General features: G+C 43.3%; 1 protein-coding gene across 1 annotated transcript in view; it reads left to right on the forward strand.

Annotated features, from left to right (window-relative positions):
• ST13 (ST13 Hsp70 interacting protein) overlaps nt 1-17,693 on the forward strand; it is a 114,315-nt gene that overhangs the window by 71,728 nt on the left and 24,894 nt on the right. The window contains exons 6-8 of the mRNA XM_068242115.1: nt 4,235-4,301; nt 14,210-14,294; nt 16,829-16,939. Coding sequence (XP_068098216.1) covers nt 4,235-4,301; nt 14,210-14,294; nt 16,829-16,939 — 263 coding nt within the window. The remainder of the gene's footprint in view (nt 1-4,234; nt 4,302-14,209; nt 14,295-16,828; nt 16,940-17,693) is intronic.

Below are 17,693 nucleotides of genomic sequence, written 5' to 3' on the forward strand. Positions count from 1 at the left end.
TTGCACCATAGTTTGTAAACGCTATAACTTTTACCCAAACCAATAAATATACACTGAATGGTTTTTTTTTTTTAATCAAAAACATGTTTGTCCACATTTTTTGCGCTGCATGTATACAGAAATTTTACTTTATTTGAAAATTGTCAGCACAGAAAGTTAAAAAAATCATTTTTTTGCCAAAATTCATGTCTTTTTTGATGAATATAATAAAAAGTAAAAATCGCAGGAGCAATCAAATAGCACCAAAAGAAAGCTTTATTAGTGACAAGAAAAGGAGCCAAAATTCATTTAGGTGGTAGGTTGTATGAGCGAGCAATAAACCGTGAAAGCTGCAGTGGTCTGAATGGAAAAAAAGTGGCCGGTCCTTAAGGGGTAGAAAGACTGTGGTCCTCAAGTGGTTAAACTTATCATGCCTAAACTTATCACGCCTAAACTGAGTTTAGGGGCTTTTCACCAGGGTGCTAACTGTTAGTACCGCTTTGTGAATCAAGCCTATACTCTGCATTTTTACCTGCATATACCTGTCAAGTAGGTTTCAAGGCAAGTTGTGAGCATTCCTGTTGTGTGTTCCGTTAAGGGTCCTTTCACGCTACATCTGTTGCGACACAACAGACAATATAATTGCAATTACATTCCAATGGCGTTTCCACACTGGTGTTATTGCAATGCAACTATTTCCATCTGAATATTGCATGCGGTATTGTTATAGTGCAAGCAAAGGTATATGTGTGTGTACATATATCTCTATATATCTATGTGTGTGTGTGTGTGTGTGTGTGTGTGTGTGTGTGTGTGTGTGTGTGTGTGTGTGTGTGTGTGTGTGTGTGTGTGTGTGTGTGTGTGTGTGTGTGTGTGTGTGTGTGTCACATTATTTGAGCATCACACTTTGTAATGCTCAAATAACTTCAGTTTTGAGCAAGCAAAAACAAAGAAAAATTTAATCAAAATAAGTTGTCCCAAAAGTGATCCTCTCTACCTAATTACCTGGAAGGGGACAGATGTCTGGGGACCCCCTTATTAAAAGTGGCTCTTGGATTCCATCATAAGTCCCCTAGGACCTGTACTCGCTTGTGGGGATGGCTCACTCTGCCTCCTCCTGGGCAACAGTGGGGATGAGCCTCTTATCCTTGACTTGGACAGGGCTTTGCAGGAGAGAAAAATATCTGTCCTTCTGCAAGGTAGGCCTGAACAATTTTAGGAAAAGACTGAATTGCCCAATTTGTATAAAAAACTGCGATTTCGATTCATGATTTTCAATACACAACGGTGGATCAGCACACCAATGGTGAGTATGAGTACCCCCAGTATAGTTTAGCCAGCAATAGGTGCTCCAGTAAAGGTTAGCTAGCTATAGGTGCCCCAATAGAGGTAAGCCAGCTATAGGTGCTGCAGTACAGGTTAGCCATCTAGATCCCCCTTAGTGTATATAGCCAGATCTCTCCCCCCCCCCCCCCCCATAGTGTATATATTCTAGATTCCCCTCCCCGTTTAGTGGAAATAGTCAGTTCACCTGAGGAAGGGCAACGCCCGAAACCTGTAGTGTGCCGTCTCCAAGTTTGTTTGGTCCATATATTCACATCCCCCACCTCACCTTTTAGAGTATATAGGCAGATCCTCACTCTAATCTCCCCATTGCTGCCGCTGGTTCCTACTCTGATCCCTGCTCTGCTCCCAGTCCTTCCTCCAGAAAGTCCAGATTCTCCTCACTGCATTGCCGTGCGGTGAGCTTTTGTGAAGAGGCAACGAGTGTTCGCTCAGTAACGGCGGGGGCCTGAACATTATTTCAGGCCCTCGCCTGAAATAATTTAAAAACCGAAGTAGTTCAGCCCTACTGCAAGGTGTTGTCTCCCTTTGTCCTGAATCATGCAGCTGGTGGGAAACCTCTGTAATAAAGGGGTAGCAAAATCCTTTTAATATCATAGACAAACAGGCTCATCCCTGCCTCTGTGCATTAGAGGTAGTGATAACCACTCCCCACATATGTGGGGATGGGTATTTGGGTGACTTACGTTAGTATCTGGGAGCCCACTTTAATAAGGAGACCCCCAGATGCCTGTCCTTTACTCTTTAAATATGTAAAGAAAGTCATTTTTGTTCTCCCTATCTGTTGAAAAGAGTTTAATAAACTGTATGGCTAAGAAAAGAAATCTTATTTTTTCATCTGTCTAGTTCTTTCTTTTAACATCATTGTCTGTAGACTTCTGTCTTCCTTCTTTTCTCTTCTTTGATCTGTGCAGAAGCTTTGCCTCCTAGAAGCACTGGTTTTCTCAGCTACTAACCTGGGATGTCTAACTTCTTATTATTTTCTACATCTCTTGAAAGGGGAAACCACCTGATCCTGGGGGAGATATACTGACTGTCCTCCACCCATCCCTTAAGACCTGTACAATTTAGATTTTTTTTTACACCTCAAACTATTCTGTACCATATTGCGAATATGCTTGCCACAGAAGGTATAGGACATGCATCTGACAAAAAACAGAGAATAGCGCTCGTATCCAAATTTATAATTGATAGTTTATTTATCTATACATAAAAATATATATATATATCTAGCCTTTGGAATTAAAACCATATAAGCATAAAGGGTTTCATATGCAAGGTCACTTCAAAAGTACTCCACAATATCCCCTTCTACATATACTTTCTAAAAATTTTTTTATTTTAATAAGTGGAACAATATAACTTCATTCATGCCATACACACTGTCATGCATACCATGGAGCCACCTGAATCTCTAATAAAAATTCCCCATAAAAAGTTCTCCAATAAAATCCGTATAGATAAGTGTATTGGGTCAATCCTCCTATGTGTTTATAACAGTCCCCTCCGTTATCTCAGAGTGTCTATCCACCTGCCGCAAAAGACTCTTTCAATCACTTGTGCGTCCAGTCACTTACGCGTCCTGCAGCTTTTCTAATTTTCACATGCGGGCTCCGGCCGGTAGCCTCGCAAGCAGGACTCCTCTCTCTTTCCGTATCGCTGCTCCCCCGGTATGGCGTCCGTTTGCAAGCTCCTTACAGCTCAGTGCGCTCCGGCTGTACAGCTTTCCGGGTGATTGGCCAGTTGGGAGTGACGTCACTTCCCTTTCCGGGCTCCTGCGTTCCAACCAGCGTTCCAATGCGATTTCCTGCTTTCAAAGCTCCCATATGCAACCATGCACCTTATACTGTACGTGCTTTTGTTGCAGAATGTGTAAACACTGCGTGGATGCTCCTAGAGCCCTTCACATCGACATGTTTCGATAGTATACGACTATCTTCATCAGGATGGTTGCATATGGGAGCTTTGAAAGCAGGAAATCGCATTGGAACGCTGGTTGGAACGCAGGAGCCCGGAAAGGGAAGTGACGTCACTCCCAACTGGCCAATCACCCGGAAAGCTGTACAGCCGGAGCGCACGGAGCTGTAAGGAGCTTGCAAACGGACGCCATACCGGGGGAGCAGCGATACGGAAAGAGAGAGGAGTCCTGCTTGCGAGGCTACCGGCCGGAGCCCGCATGTGAAAATTAGAAAAGCGGCAAGACGTGTAAGTGACTGGACGCACAAGTGATTGAAAGCGTCTTTTGCGGCAGGTGGATAGACACTCTGAGATAACGGAGGGGACTGTTATAAACACATAGGAGGATTGACCCAATACACTTATCTATACGGAATTTTTTGGAGAACTTTTTATGGGGAATTTTTATTAGAGATTCAGGTGGCTCCATGGTATGCATGACAGTGTGTATGGCATGAATGAAGTTATATTGTTCCACTTATTAAAATAAAAATTTTTTTAGAAAGTATATGCAGAAGGGGATATTGTGGAGTACTTTTGAAGTGACCTTGCATATGAAACCCTTTATGCTTATATGGTTTTAATTCCAAAGGCTATATATATATATATATATATATATATATATATATATATATATATATATATATATATATATATATATATATATATATATATATATATATATATATATATATATATATATATATATATATATATATATTTATGTATAGATAAATAAACTATCAATTATAAATTTGGATACGAGCGCTATTCTCTGTTTTTTGTCAATTTTATGTTTGGTGGGGATTAAAGGGATACCCACACCTTTAGAATCAAGCAGCTGACTGATTGGGGAGATAGGGAGACAGAGTAGCGCCTTTTTTACTTCTCTTTCTTTTTGATAGGACATGCATCTGTTGTGCATGAAAATGATTTAGGTGTTCTTAATATTCAGGTAACAGAAGAAATGATGGAGACGGCAAATGAAAAGAAAGGAGAGGCAATTAATGCTTTGGGTGATGGTGAGTAAACAGATTAATGAAATGAATCACTACTGCTGTGTTCAGAGCTACAGTAAATCTGGCCATACACTTGCCCGATTTGCGGCCGTTTCGACAGCAGATTCGATCACTGGGATCGAATCTGCTGCCAATCGTTCGCGCTAAACGCACCCGCTGATCCGATTTCCTCCCGAAATCGGATCGGTCAGTCGATCGCGCCGTGCTGAAAAATACCGTCGATCGCCCGCGGGTAGGGAGCGCGTCGCTAGCGGCGGCCGATCCGATCAGGTATACATTACCTGACGCTGGCTCCCGGGCATCTTCTCCGCGCTGCACCGCTCTGTTCCTGCTTCCATCCCAGCGTACATTAACTTCCTGTGTCAGTGACCAGGAAGTTCAGATAAAGGGCGCTCTATTTGAACTTCCGGGTCAAGGAGTGACACAGTGTACGCTGGGATGCGGTGCGGGGTGCAGCGCGGAGAAGAAGACCCGGAGCCAGCTTTAGGTAATGTATACAGCGGGGGGGGGGGGGGGGGGGGGGCAGGCGGCAGGAGCAGCTCAACAGATTGTGATCGGTTTCAGGCTGAAACCGCTTCACAATCTGTTTGCAGTAAAGGCAGCCATACGATCCCTCTCTGATCAGATTCGATCAGATAGGGATCTGTCAGCTGGTCGATCTAATGACAAATCGACCAGTGTATGGCTACCTTGAGATCTTAATTTGAATTCAATTTTTTTAAATCTCAACAGTGACCATTTACCAAATACCAGCAGCTATTTGAGGTACACTTTTGTGCAGTTTGTGAAGGTATTTACATGATGGATATACACAGAGAGCTGAGGCTCGGAAGGTACCAGCCTCTGGGCGCAGAGCCCTGAGATAATGCTTGTGCCCAGGGCTTTGGAGTCGATACAAAAATCCTCCAACTCTCACCCCACAGTTTAGGATTCCTCCAACTTATTGACTCGGACTCCTGTAAATTGCATATTACAATCTTGTTGATTTGAAAGTATGTAACATAAAAGGCATATCATAACTGCCAAAGCTTTAAAGCTATATGAAGATGGCATCTGCTTTTGGGAACAAAAAGCTCCTGACCAGGAAGCTGACACTTTACCCTGCCAGCCACCGTGGCATGTCATTGTCAACATGAAAGCCCCAGCATGTTGTTTGTATAATGAGATTCACCGTAGCCCCATATTTGCTGGGTTCCAAAGTAATATCCCTACCACCTTACAGAAAAAGACCTCTGCCTTTTCTATATCTGATACAGAAAAGGCCAGAGCTATTTTCTGCAATGGGGCAGATCTCTGCACTGGAATCTAGCTGATACAGGGTTCCACTGAATCTTATTAAACAGACAATATGTTGGGAAACTGTTAAGCATTAGCGTACCTTTGCTTTTGTTTTTTGGTATGTACACCAGAGACTCTTTTTAACTAAACTTAGGATATTGCTGTAGTAGAAATCATAACTAGTCCTTGGTAAGAGTACTTGTACATTGTACAGACAGAAACAAAGAACATCCGTCAGGCCCTAGGCAATATTACTGTGGGTACATGGAGTGATGTGCAGGTACTCTGCAGGAGAATGAGGGTATTCTTCTATTACAGCTTTTTCATGCACAATCTGAACCAGGTTTGAGTAATAGACATCTCTGCGATCAGTGTGCACAACATTCTCAGTGGATTCACAACAGCCCTGCAGGGAATGCATTTGAACTACTGTGTAAATTTAATTCGTAGTCGCCAAAACCAATAATCAGTATTTTTTTTGTGACTATCCTTTGCATTTCGGCCAACACACATAACCTTGAAGAGACACTGAAGCAAAAAAAAAAAAAAATGATGAATTGGCTGTGTAGTACTAATGATGAATTGGCTGTGTAGTACTTATAATTACTACATTAGTAGCAAAGAAAATATTCTCATTTTTATTTTTAGTTATATAGTGTTTTTTTTTTTTTTTTTTTTTTTTTTTTTTTTTTTTATAACATTGCATTTATTCTCTAATATTTGCAGTTTATACACTACTCAGCAGTCTAAATGCTTTTACAGAGCAGTCTTGTGAACTATTGAACTGTCCTCTGGAGGGAAAAAGAAAATAGTGTCTGACAGTTGAGATAACAAGCATTAGAAGACAGTGCTTTCAGCGACTTTGAAAGTCGTGGAACTCAATGGCTCTTTTGCATAGATAACTGGAGTTTCTTAACTCTTCCTGTACTGGAAACAATATTAGACTTATGTCTCTGCTCCTAATGTTTTATTTCTTAGCTGTACTACACATATGAATCATTATATCATAATTTTTTTTCCCGCTTCAGTGTCTCTTTAAACAATGGGAGATTGGGTAAAAGATCTATATCTCCATATATTGATCCTTAACAGCTTGCTGTTCCAGGAGGTAGATTCTACATACTAATTGGTGCAGCTGTGTGTTCTAGGATGTAGAATCTACGTCCTGCATTAAAATCCACCACACGCCCACGTGGGCACAGGTGGTCGTGCATGCCCCGTGCGTGCAGGGTCCTGTGAATGATTGTTCCTAGCGAATAGCAACAGTCATTTAGATTTTTTTTTTTTTAACCTTCAAAACTTTTTTTCCCCTTAACTTTATTAAAGAGACATGGTCCCAATAAAATAAAAATTGTTTTTTTTTGTAATCCCTATTTACTTTTTAAGCCTAGCCTATTAACTGATTATTAACCCCTGCACTACCTTTACCGGTTTATAAACTTTTAATGACTGCCACCTGTAGTGATTGGATGTGAACGCTAGGGCAAAAGTTTTGGGCCCCAATGCTCTACAGTGTATCACTCTGCCATTTCTAGCGATGCATCTGTACAGTACTATCACCTCTGATCGCCACAGACGCGCAGGCTGGGGAGAATGGTCTACCACATGCTCAGCTAGTAATATAACTTTGGGATGTGTCATGTGACAGTTAGGAAGGGTAAAAAAAATGGGTATTTTCTGCATTTACGCCTCATTTTTCCCCATAAAATGACTATAAAATAAGTTGTCAGTACCTGCGCTCAAGAGTTGTTTTATTAATTATAGTTCAACTGCTACCCTAAAAAAGTGGTTTCCCAACCACAAAGTATAAAAATGCACAATATATCTATAGGGTGCGCTTATGGACTAATAAAACCATATAGCATATGTAAAATAGAATATTTAATAATTCACGAGTAAGAGCATATATAAAAAACAGTAAATATACAATAGAATTTAATGCGGAGGCTCCTGCGCACAGTCAATCAATCACACATACAGGCATACTGCAGCGCGCTAGTATAAGATTCAATATATGATTTTTTTTCTGCTGCTGTAAAGCATACTGTACTTCAGCTGTCAACTTCAGCCCCAAGGACAGCTTGGCGTGTTACTGATGTCCAATATAAACAGATAGATCCCAGTGTTAAAAAAACAATACAGATCATGTAGTACCATTCAAAAGTACAGTTGATAGTTGCAGCGTTTGATGTCAGTTAATGATGCGGAGCTTACCCCATCCGTAGTTAAAGGAGTAATAAGGGATTATATCGTAAAATAAGTGGTACTTACCGGGGGCTTCCTCCAGCTCCAGGCTCCCAGGACATCCCTCGCCGCATCTCTGCCCGCAGCCGTTCGCCGCAGGTCCGTCCCGGTCCCCGGCGATGACGTCAGAGCGACCTCCAGGTCGCTCTGTACTGCGCCTGCGTGAGCGGCGCTGTCAATCACTGCCACATGGGCCGGAGTGGACTGCGCAGGCGCAGTAGTACTTCAGCCCTCATCATATAGTTTTTGTTGTCAGTCTGTGATGCGGAGCTTACCGCATCCATAGTTGCAGATTTGGAGTGGATTTATCCAGGACCGCTCATTCCTGGTGGCCCCGGCCGGCAGCTAACCGGGAGAGTCTGTGCGCCGATGTTTGTTTGGAACTATTGCACAGGGTCAACAGACCCGGTCTTGGAACGCAAGTTTCCGCGTTCCGCTATAGGAAACAGGAAGTCCGGCCCCCGGATGCTGGTTGGTGATGTCACTCCCTTCAGCCAATCGCTTACGCGTTTCAGAAGCTAGACTGCTTCCTTCATCAGAGCTAAGGCTCCGGAGGCGATTGGACACTTTTATTCCTTGCGCTTCTCAATCATAGCAAATCTAGGTGTACTCATGGATCATATTATTTTATATTTTTATAGTGTATGGAAGAACGGAGAATGAATGGTATAGCATATTAATCCCCCTCAGTAGTATGAATATAGTAATACTCTTTACCGTATCATCATCGGGGGTTCTTAATATGCTAATATGATCCATGATATATAGGAGAGAACAGAGGCGCCAAAAGGATAAAAGGGGTTTTAAAGGAGCTTAAAAGACAAAAATTTGGTAATTAGAGGAGGCAGTGGTGGACTTACCTCCTCCAAGCAGACACAACACGACTGTACATTCAGTCTATTTATTAACGAACTCCAGATAAAACAAAGCAACGCGTTTCACGGGTCAGTGCCCGCTTCCTCAGGCAATAGAAAAAGGAGTTACAGCAACTAGCAAAACAAACACTCGGCACCTCCAACAGAGGTTTCCTATAGACAGTAGTAGACAAAGGAATAGTCCACTTTTGTAGGTGCCGACGACGCTGAGGGTAAAAATGTGTTAAAGCTTCACACACACACACACACACACACACACACACACACACACACACACACACACACACACACACACACACACACACACACACACACACACACACACACACACACACACACACACACACACACGTTGTAACTCATGTGGCCGCAGTAGAATTTACTCATATGCGATCCGATGTAACAGGAGCCGAGAGCTTTTCTCCCCTTCTCGCCCTCCTGTCTTGTGTATTTCTGCTAATATGCCCGTCAATAGGATGTAACAGGAGCCGAGAGCGTCGCCCCTCTTATCTCGCTCCTGTCATAATTTACTCTGAACACACTGTGTCTGGCGGCGCGTCATTGGTGGTATGCGGTTGCTATGCAGTGGCAAACTATGTAAAGGGGAGCAGAAACATTCCATTCTGCAGAGCAATATGAACATGCTTTAGTACAGATGATGCGCTGCAGAATGGGACACATCTACCCTCCTTTGCATTAGTTGCTTTTGCATATCAATCACAGCACACAATGACAGGGCAGACTCAGTGCGTGCACAGAAGATACAGGACAGGAGCGAGAAATGGAGATAGCTCTCCCTCCTCTTACATACTATTGTCGGGCATAATAGCAATTCCTGCAGCGGCCACCTCAATTAAAACTTGCATTGAGGAGGGCGGCATAATAGGTGCGAGAGAAGTTGTCTCTCCTTCCTCAAACCTAACTGCGTGTTGGGAGAGGGGGCGGAGCCAGGATATACACTGTGCCGCTCAGCGGCATCCCCTATGAATGTGAGCTGTTCCTCTGTCCCGACGCCGTCAGTTAATTCAGAGTACCCTGACGTGCAGGTACCTGGGATGTAAAAAGCATTATATGACACAAAGATATGCTGAGTCCTTTATTAAAATGCTTTTACATCCATTACTAATGTTAGCACAAAAATGATTTCTTTGATACTATTCCTTTAAGTATACAGGGTCTTGTTCTATTTCCACTTCTCTCCCTGAAACACCGTTTTAACTCCATATCCGCTATGCCCAATACAGCTAGTTTAAGTTTCTAACTGACACACAAAGCTCTTTACCACCATTCTCGTCACTAATTCCAAGGTACCACCCTAGCTGTGGCCTACGTTCTTCAAACTTACATCTTTTATCCTCCACTATAATTGCCTATTTTTATTCATGTATATAGTATAGTGGCTGGCTAGTGTAATGGTTAAAGGGGCACTACGGTGAAATTATTGATTTTCAGTTAAATAACTAATCGGTCAGGGGTCTGATTGTAAAAATACATAAATGGCTTGTATGAGGTTATAAGGAGGGACAATTTTCACATCACTGATCTCTGTGCAGGACGTCAGATCTCATCTTACTGATGCGCAGAGAGACAGCTCATTCATATGCGGGGAGGACAGTTGAAATATAAGCTCTGGATGTTTTATTACCTCCCCTCCGAGGCTGAGGCAATAGCGGCACATCCCAACCGTCAGAGCTCCTGTGTATGCTGACCAATGTTTGTTTTGCTAGCTTTGAGGATCTGTTAGGCTCCCTCTACACCATCGCAGGGTCTACTGTGGACTTCCCAAGAGGCAGCACTTTACCACTCACTCCATACGTTCACAGATCTTCTTCAGGAGTAACAGACTTGAGCTGTCCACAGTATAGTCTGCAATGGTGTAGAGGGGGCCTCACAGATCCTTGGAGCTAGCAAAACAAGCTCTTACAGCTGGAATGTACCACTACTTATTACTTCAACCTCAGAGGGGAGGTAATAAAATGTCCAGAGCTGCTATTTCAATTGTCGTCCTGACCCCCCGCCCCCACCCCCACCCCCCCGCATATGAATGAGCTGTCACTATGCGGATCGTTAAGATAAGATCTGACGTCCTGCACAGAGACCAGTGATGTGTAATGTGTCTCCTTATGACCTCATACAATCGGACCTCTGACAGATATAAGTTATTTTACTGAAAATCAATCATTTCACCATAGTGCCCCTTTTAAGACAACAACATTAAAAGATTTGATACTTACCCGTGACTTCTTCCAGCCCCATAAGCACCGCTGAGTCTCTCGCCCTCCACCTAAATGACTCTGCTCTCCTGCTATCAGTCCCAGAAACTGGCTCAGCCGTGCCAGTCGGGCTCTTCTGCGCATGAAGAGACATACTGGCGCAACTGAGCCAGATTACCGGGACTGATAGCCGGGGAATGGAGGCACTCAGGAGGATGACGAGGGGCTCAGCGGTGCTTATGGGGCTGGAGGAAGCCATGGGTAAGTATCAAATCTTTTCATTTTCTCATCTCGGGTATTCTTTAAAGAGAACCTGAACTGAAAATAAAAAGTCGAAAGAACTATACACAGGTCATTCATCCCATGTAGTGTACTCATCAATGTTTCTCCTCTCCTGCGCCCCATTTGTCCACTGTGATCAATGGAATTCTCCAAATGGCCATTGCCACAGAACAGCTTCCTGGTCAGCACACTGTTAAACTGTAATATCACCCACTTGAGCCATAGGGAAACTCGGACATTACCTTCCACATTCAGTTGTAAGTGACAGCTGCTGATCTATACCTGACCGCAACTGGTATATTTTAATTCTGACAAAATATTGTCAGAACTGGAAGGGAGCACTGTAAGAAGAAAATGGTGAGCCTCTGAGAGGAACTGACGGTGAGGTAAGTATGTGATATTCATTTGCAGCTACGTCATGTGTTTATTTTAAACAATTTACCTTGCTTCAGGTCCCCTTTAAGAGCTCTGCTTCTGATATAGGAGACCTAGGTTCAAATCTCCGCACTTCCTATTGTGTGATTTTACTTTTTGCCACTAGATGGAGCTAAAAATACTATCCTGATTTACAAGGAAGTATTCACTTTTTTTTTTTTTTTTACATTACTTTACCACTTCCTTTATTATGGACATGGCCCCTGATTGGGGTGATGTCCATTCATTCCAGGCACTGCAATTGGTTTGGGGAACACTTGTTTCGCGCTTCACCAATCACGGATTGGTGAGTCCCAACGCGTACGAGTGCCAGATGCGTGCACAGTTGCTGTGGAGTTAAGCAACGCATTTAAACATCCTGGAGCCATTAAGAGGCTCCAGCACAACGTTTTAATGCGGCGGCTTGCAGCTAAATGGTTAAGTTGCTGTCTCCATATACTCTGAAAAAATGTAATTACATAGTTAACAATCGAAAACGGGGCCCCAAAAAAAGTGTGATTTCACTTTAAAGCTATGTTTCCACTAGCCGCCGTACGCACCTTCGAGACGTGCGGGAACGCAGACGATTCCCAGAAGCCGTGCCATGCACGGCTATGGGATTCGCTGCCTCCCGCACGGAAACAGATGGCAATGTCAGCCGAATTGCTAGGGCAAGCGATTCGGCGGGCGGCGCCATTTTTCCTATGGCAGAGTTTACCTGTGTTATTTTCCTGCGGGGGAAACTCTGCAAATTCGGCCCGGTTTCTGCGCTAGGCGGGCCCTAATTTTTAAAGCCTTCATGCAGAAAGTTAGAATACGTGATCCATTATAACACAGAAGGGTGCACAGCCCATAGTTGTATGCAACAGACTTAGTGTGAAAGGCAGTGATGGGCCTCCGAGTAGCTATGAGTTTGTAGCCATTTGGATTTTAAATGCTAATGAATCTTAATAAATGCAGGTGTGACTGCGGGAGACAGGGGGTTAACTTACCTAGATGTCAATGGGATCCTATGCGTATCATTCCCCTCTAGCCGGAAGTAGGAAGTGCGGTAGTGAGTGGTGGAAGGCGGCACATACGTCGCATGTGAGGGAAATGGTATGCATAGGTTCTCACTGACTTCTGGGTACGGTAACCCCCAGTCTCCCATGATCTTACCTGCATTCATTAAGATTTCGAATCAGGGTAGCTACGAACTCGTACCTACTCGGAAGCCCATCCCTGGTGAAAGGACCCTAATGTTGACTTAAAGGGAAACCGAGAGGAATGAACTGTAAAAATAGAAAAAGCTTTTATACATACCTGGGGCTTCTTCCAGCCCCATAAGCCTGGATCGCTCCCACGCCGCCATACTCCGCTTCCTCTATCGCCGGTACCGGGTCCCGTCACTTCCGGCGGAAGCGGCTAATTGTCCGCATCACAGGGGCTCCCTCCATACCCTTACACATGCGGCTGCGTAGTAGGCAGCCGCACGCGCAAGTGTATGGAGGGAGCCCCTGTGATGCGGAGAATTGGTCGCGTCCACTGTCCGACTGGCGGAAATGACGGGACTCGGTACCGGCGGATCGATGCAGCAGAGGACGGCGGCGTGGGAGCGATCCGTGCGTATGGGGCTGGAGGAAGCCCCAGGTATGTATAAATCTTTTCTTTAGATTCTCTCTGGTTCTCTTTAAGTGTGTGTGTCATCCCAATGTATTCAACAGACTTCCTAGGGAGACGGGAAAAAATAGACACACCAGGAACCCCTTATGGTGTAGTATGTCAAATGCTGATCACGTAGTCTTAACCTCAGTAGCGGTAATCCAGAGTCAGGCTCTGGCTGGAAATCCACAGCTCTGAGTGGTAACTCCAAGCTGGATCCATGGGGGTGAGTAATGTGCAGGGCTGCCACAGATCTATCTAGTGGTGTGATTTTTAGGATCAAAAAGCATGTGAAAAAATTGCATCGCTTTTGGACACTAAAATCCAGAAATAATCCTAATGCCAGGGAAGTTAAAGAGCAAAAGAATACTCACAAGTTTGGGTTGCACGACTAGCAACCACAGTATGAAGGCAGGTGAGAAAATCCCATCCTCACTCGGGTTCTTTAGGGTCATCAGATATGTGGGTCATGCTCCAGAAAAAAGCAATAGTTTAGAAATTGAACACTAGACTAACCTCCCAAAGCAGCGGGTGGGCTGTGACATAACTAGAAGGGAGAAGGAGCCCCAAAAAATAGGTGGTAGTGGATAAACGGTATATCTATACTGTGTGACTAAAAATAAAATATTTTTTTAGGCGCTCCAAACTTACTGTCTACAGTATAAAGACACTGCTTTGTATTTGATTTGAGGAAGTGGACTGTGTTCCGTGAAACGTGTTATCGTTTATAGTGTCTGATTGATAATAAACCTTTTATTTGAAATTGACTTTGCCCCTTCCTTTGAGGTAAGCCATTTTTATTATTTTTTTTGTTATTTTTAGTCACATAGTATAGATATGCCGTTCATCCACTACGACCTATTTTTTGGGGCGCCTTCTCCCTCCCAGTTCTAATGTGGACTTAAATTTGGTTTAATGCTGAAATTCTTAAAATAGTTTTTCTTCTTTTTCCCCTTCTCTCCAGGTGACCTTGAGAAAGCTATTGATCTCTTCACACAAGCCATAAAACTCAACCCAAAGATTGCAATATTGTATGCAAAAAGGGCAAGGTGAGGTATGATTTTACAAAGCAGGTAAACCTACCTATAGTTGCTATACTATATAGTACTTATCTCTTTAGTTTTCTCACAGGATATGTATTCACACCTTGTTAATTTAAATACCGTTTTAACCTTCAGCAAACAAAGAAGTACTCAAAACATGCTGTCTCAAATTATCGTAAAGCCCAACTAGGCAAAGCCTTGAAGCATTTATGTTCATTACTGTTGTTGTTATTATTATTATTATTATTATTATTACCTTTTGATCTGAACACCACAGCTTCCAGACCTCTGTATTCTTCACTGTTAAGCTTCAGTTAGGTAATGTCACAGGTAGGAAATGAGTGAAGAGGATTTCAGCAGAATGTGGAACTACACTGTGACTGCCTGCCTGCTCCATAGGTCCATACTGCTGGAAGAGGATGGAGAGGGCTATGCAGTCATCCTGGTATTTACTATAAACGCGTTGCATGCAGAGCTAGGATGGCAGGGATTTTGGATAATGGTAGAATTGTAGCTTGGACAGCATACTGAGGCAGGGCTCTATAGACTATAAAAGTGGGTCCACAATAAACGAGGCACTATAATAAAGTGCTTTAACAGAGGTAATATAATAGGGTAGTAAAATGAGGAAGGATTAGTATCTACCCCTTATTTATATTCAATCTCAACAATCATCCTGGTGTCTTAGGTTAAATTAACCATTTCAGTGGCGGCTTTTATCCACAGTAGAACGTTTTATTTGCCAATATGTCACGTTTATTGCAACATTTAAATTATATCCCTAGTACAATGTATGGTGACAATATTTTATTTGGAATTAAGAGTGAATTTTTTTTTACTTTTTTAGACCACAGGCTTTACCCCCTCCCCCCCCCCCTTAAAGACCAGGCCATTTTGTGTGAAATAGGCCACTGCAGCTTTAAGGCCAAGCTGCAGAGCCGCTCGACACAGCACACAAGTGATCCCCCCCCCCTTTTCCCCCCCACCAACAGAGCTCTCTGTTGGTGGGGTCTGATCACCCCCAGGTTTGTTTATTTTTAAATATTTGCTGTCTTTTTTTAATAAAATTTGTTTTTTTAATATGTCAATTACTCTCTCCCCGTCTGCCTATCATAGCTGATCGCGTCTGAGTCCCCCAGGGGGACAGCCGTGTCACAAGGCTGTCCCCAGTAAAGCACTGCTGTAGATCTCAGCGCTGTGCCAGCAATTAGATGGCGGTTTCGTCGTCTAACAGTCTATTGAGCGTCTCCCGAGCGGCAATTGCTGCTCGGAGACTGAAGGTGGAGCTCTGCTCCGCCCACCAAGCAGGAGATGAGCGCGCAGCCTGCGCGAGTTCTGCAAAACAGAGTCCCACGGCTTTACGCTGATGAGCGTTAGGCGGTCCTGGGGCTGCTAGTAGTTAATCTAGGTCGGCTAGTAGTTAATCTAATGATTGGCTGTGGGAGCTGCGGAAACAAGTGAGCAGGAGGCAGCGCGGCAGCACCAATTGAGAATGATCACGGTTTTATAACAAACGGTGATAATTCTCAGCGGACAAGCACAGATTGGCTCAGGGGACTTCTGTCCCCTGGCACTAGCAAAAAAAGCTTGCTGTACACGAAGTGGAAAATCTGCTTCAGCATATCCTTCCATTCTGTCCAGAGTTACTGTGCCACTTTGCACAATCAGAAAATGTGGGACAGCGTCCCTTCCTCTCCGCAACCCCTAAAACAGGCTGAGGAAGTTGAGGGGAATATTTTATGCAACAAAGAGGAGTGTAGTACCACCTCAGCATCAGCTTTAAAGGAGTGCCCTTCAAAATGTTAAGATTCTCTATAAGACATGAGAAGAATTTCACCTACACTGAATGGATTACATTTGTGAGTTAAAACCAATAGTGGCCCAGTTGTGGGGTAAATTATTTTACAAAAGTAAAGCTTTAATTCAGGGGTCCCCAAACTTTTTCAGTCCGGGGACCACTATCCAGACCAAACTTCTCTCTGGGGCCTGGCGGGGGGGGGGTTGTTTGGGTGGCGGGGGGGATGGTGTTGGGGTTAGCAGCGCCCCCCGGATCCCATTTGGAGTGTATAGATAGGTAGGTAGCCACCAGGCATAAGTGCCCCCTGTATGGGGTATCTAGGTATAGTTGCCCCAGTATCCCAGTATAGTTACCCCAGTATCCCAGTATAGTTACCCCAGTATAGCTAGCATAGTTGCCTCTGTATAACTAATGTAGTTGCCCCTGTATAGCTAATATAGTTGCCCCTGTATTGCTAGTATAGTTGCCCCTGTATAGCTAGTATAGTTTCCCCTGTATTGCTAGTATAGTTGCCCTTGTAAAACTGCCCACGGACCGGCAGTGGGCCGCGGCACGGTGGTTGGGGACCCCTGCTTTAATTGCTTTAGAGAGAAGAATTCTACTATCCTAGGAGATTAACAGCCTTGGCTTCTTGTTTTGATGATGCTTCTTTCTTTTTGTTTCTTAATTCAAGGGGTATTTTTAATATTTTAATATAAAAACATTGTAATCTCTCCTAAGATTAACAACTCTTTCTCAACAGTGTTTATATTAAGCTACAAAAGCCAAATGCAGCAATTCGTGACTGTGACAGAGCTATATTCATTAATCCTGATTCTGCTCAGCCATATAAATGGAGAGGAAAAGCACACAGGTAAGTTCTGATGGAAAACAAAATTTCAAATGGGGAGTTTTAACAATGATTTGCCTCCATTTAATTCGTTCAGAGAATGCCTCCACCTAAAGGAGACATCCGGGAATTGTAAAAAAAAAAAAAAAAAATCTGATTTACTTACCTGGGGCTTCCTCAGGCCCCTGGAAGCCTATGTGTTCCTCACTGCAGCTCTGCAGCAGAAGTACTGCTCCTGCGCAGGATGCTCCTGGCTACAGGAATGTGATTAAGAGTGGAGGGACCACACACATGCACAGCGGCCGCTGACCTGGAAGGGTCCCCTGGGAGACCAGCTTGGAACAGAGCTCCAGCGAGGGACACATAGGCTTCCAGGGACTGGAGGAAGGCCCAGGTAAGTAATTATGTTTGTTTTTTGTTTTATTTATTACAATACCCCGGATGTTTCCTTTAGGCTACCTTTCCACTGTAGTGTGAAATTTTTCCGTCCCAAAAATTGTATTCCATTTTTCTGAATGTCGAAAATTTGCATGTAAATTTGTACGTATTTTTATGCGAATTTTTTTTTTTTTTTTTTTTTTTTTTTACTTTATACAGCAAATTGTGTATAGCAATACATAAAGTAAAATACATACATTTCAACCATTTTGTTCAATAAATATCAGTGTCTGCCCTCGACTTATTCTAAGTTTTTTGGGGTATTTTTGTTTAATTTTTTTTTTTTCGTCCCACTGACTATTTGAGTTTGACACGCTTGGTCTAAAACTTTCTGGATCGT

This window comes from Hyperolius riggenbachi, chromosome 6 (genome assembly GCF_040937935.1).
Source record: "Hyperolius riggenbachi isolate aHypRig1 chromosome 6, aHypRig1.pri, whole genome shotgun sequence".
NCBI lineage: Eukaryota > Metazoa > Chordata > Amphibia > Anura > Hyperoliidae > Hyperolius > Hyperolius riggenbachi.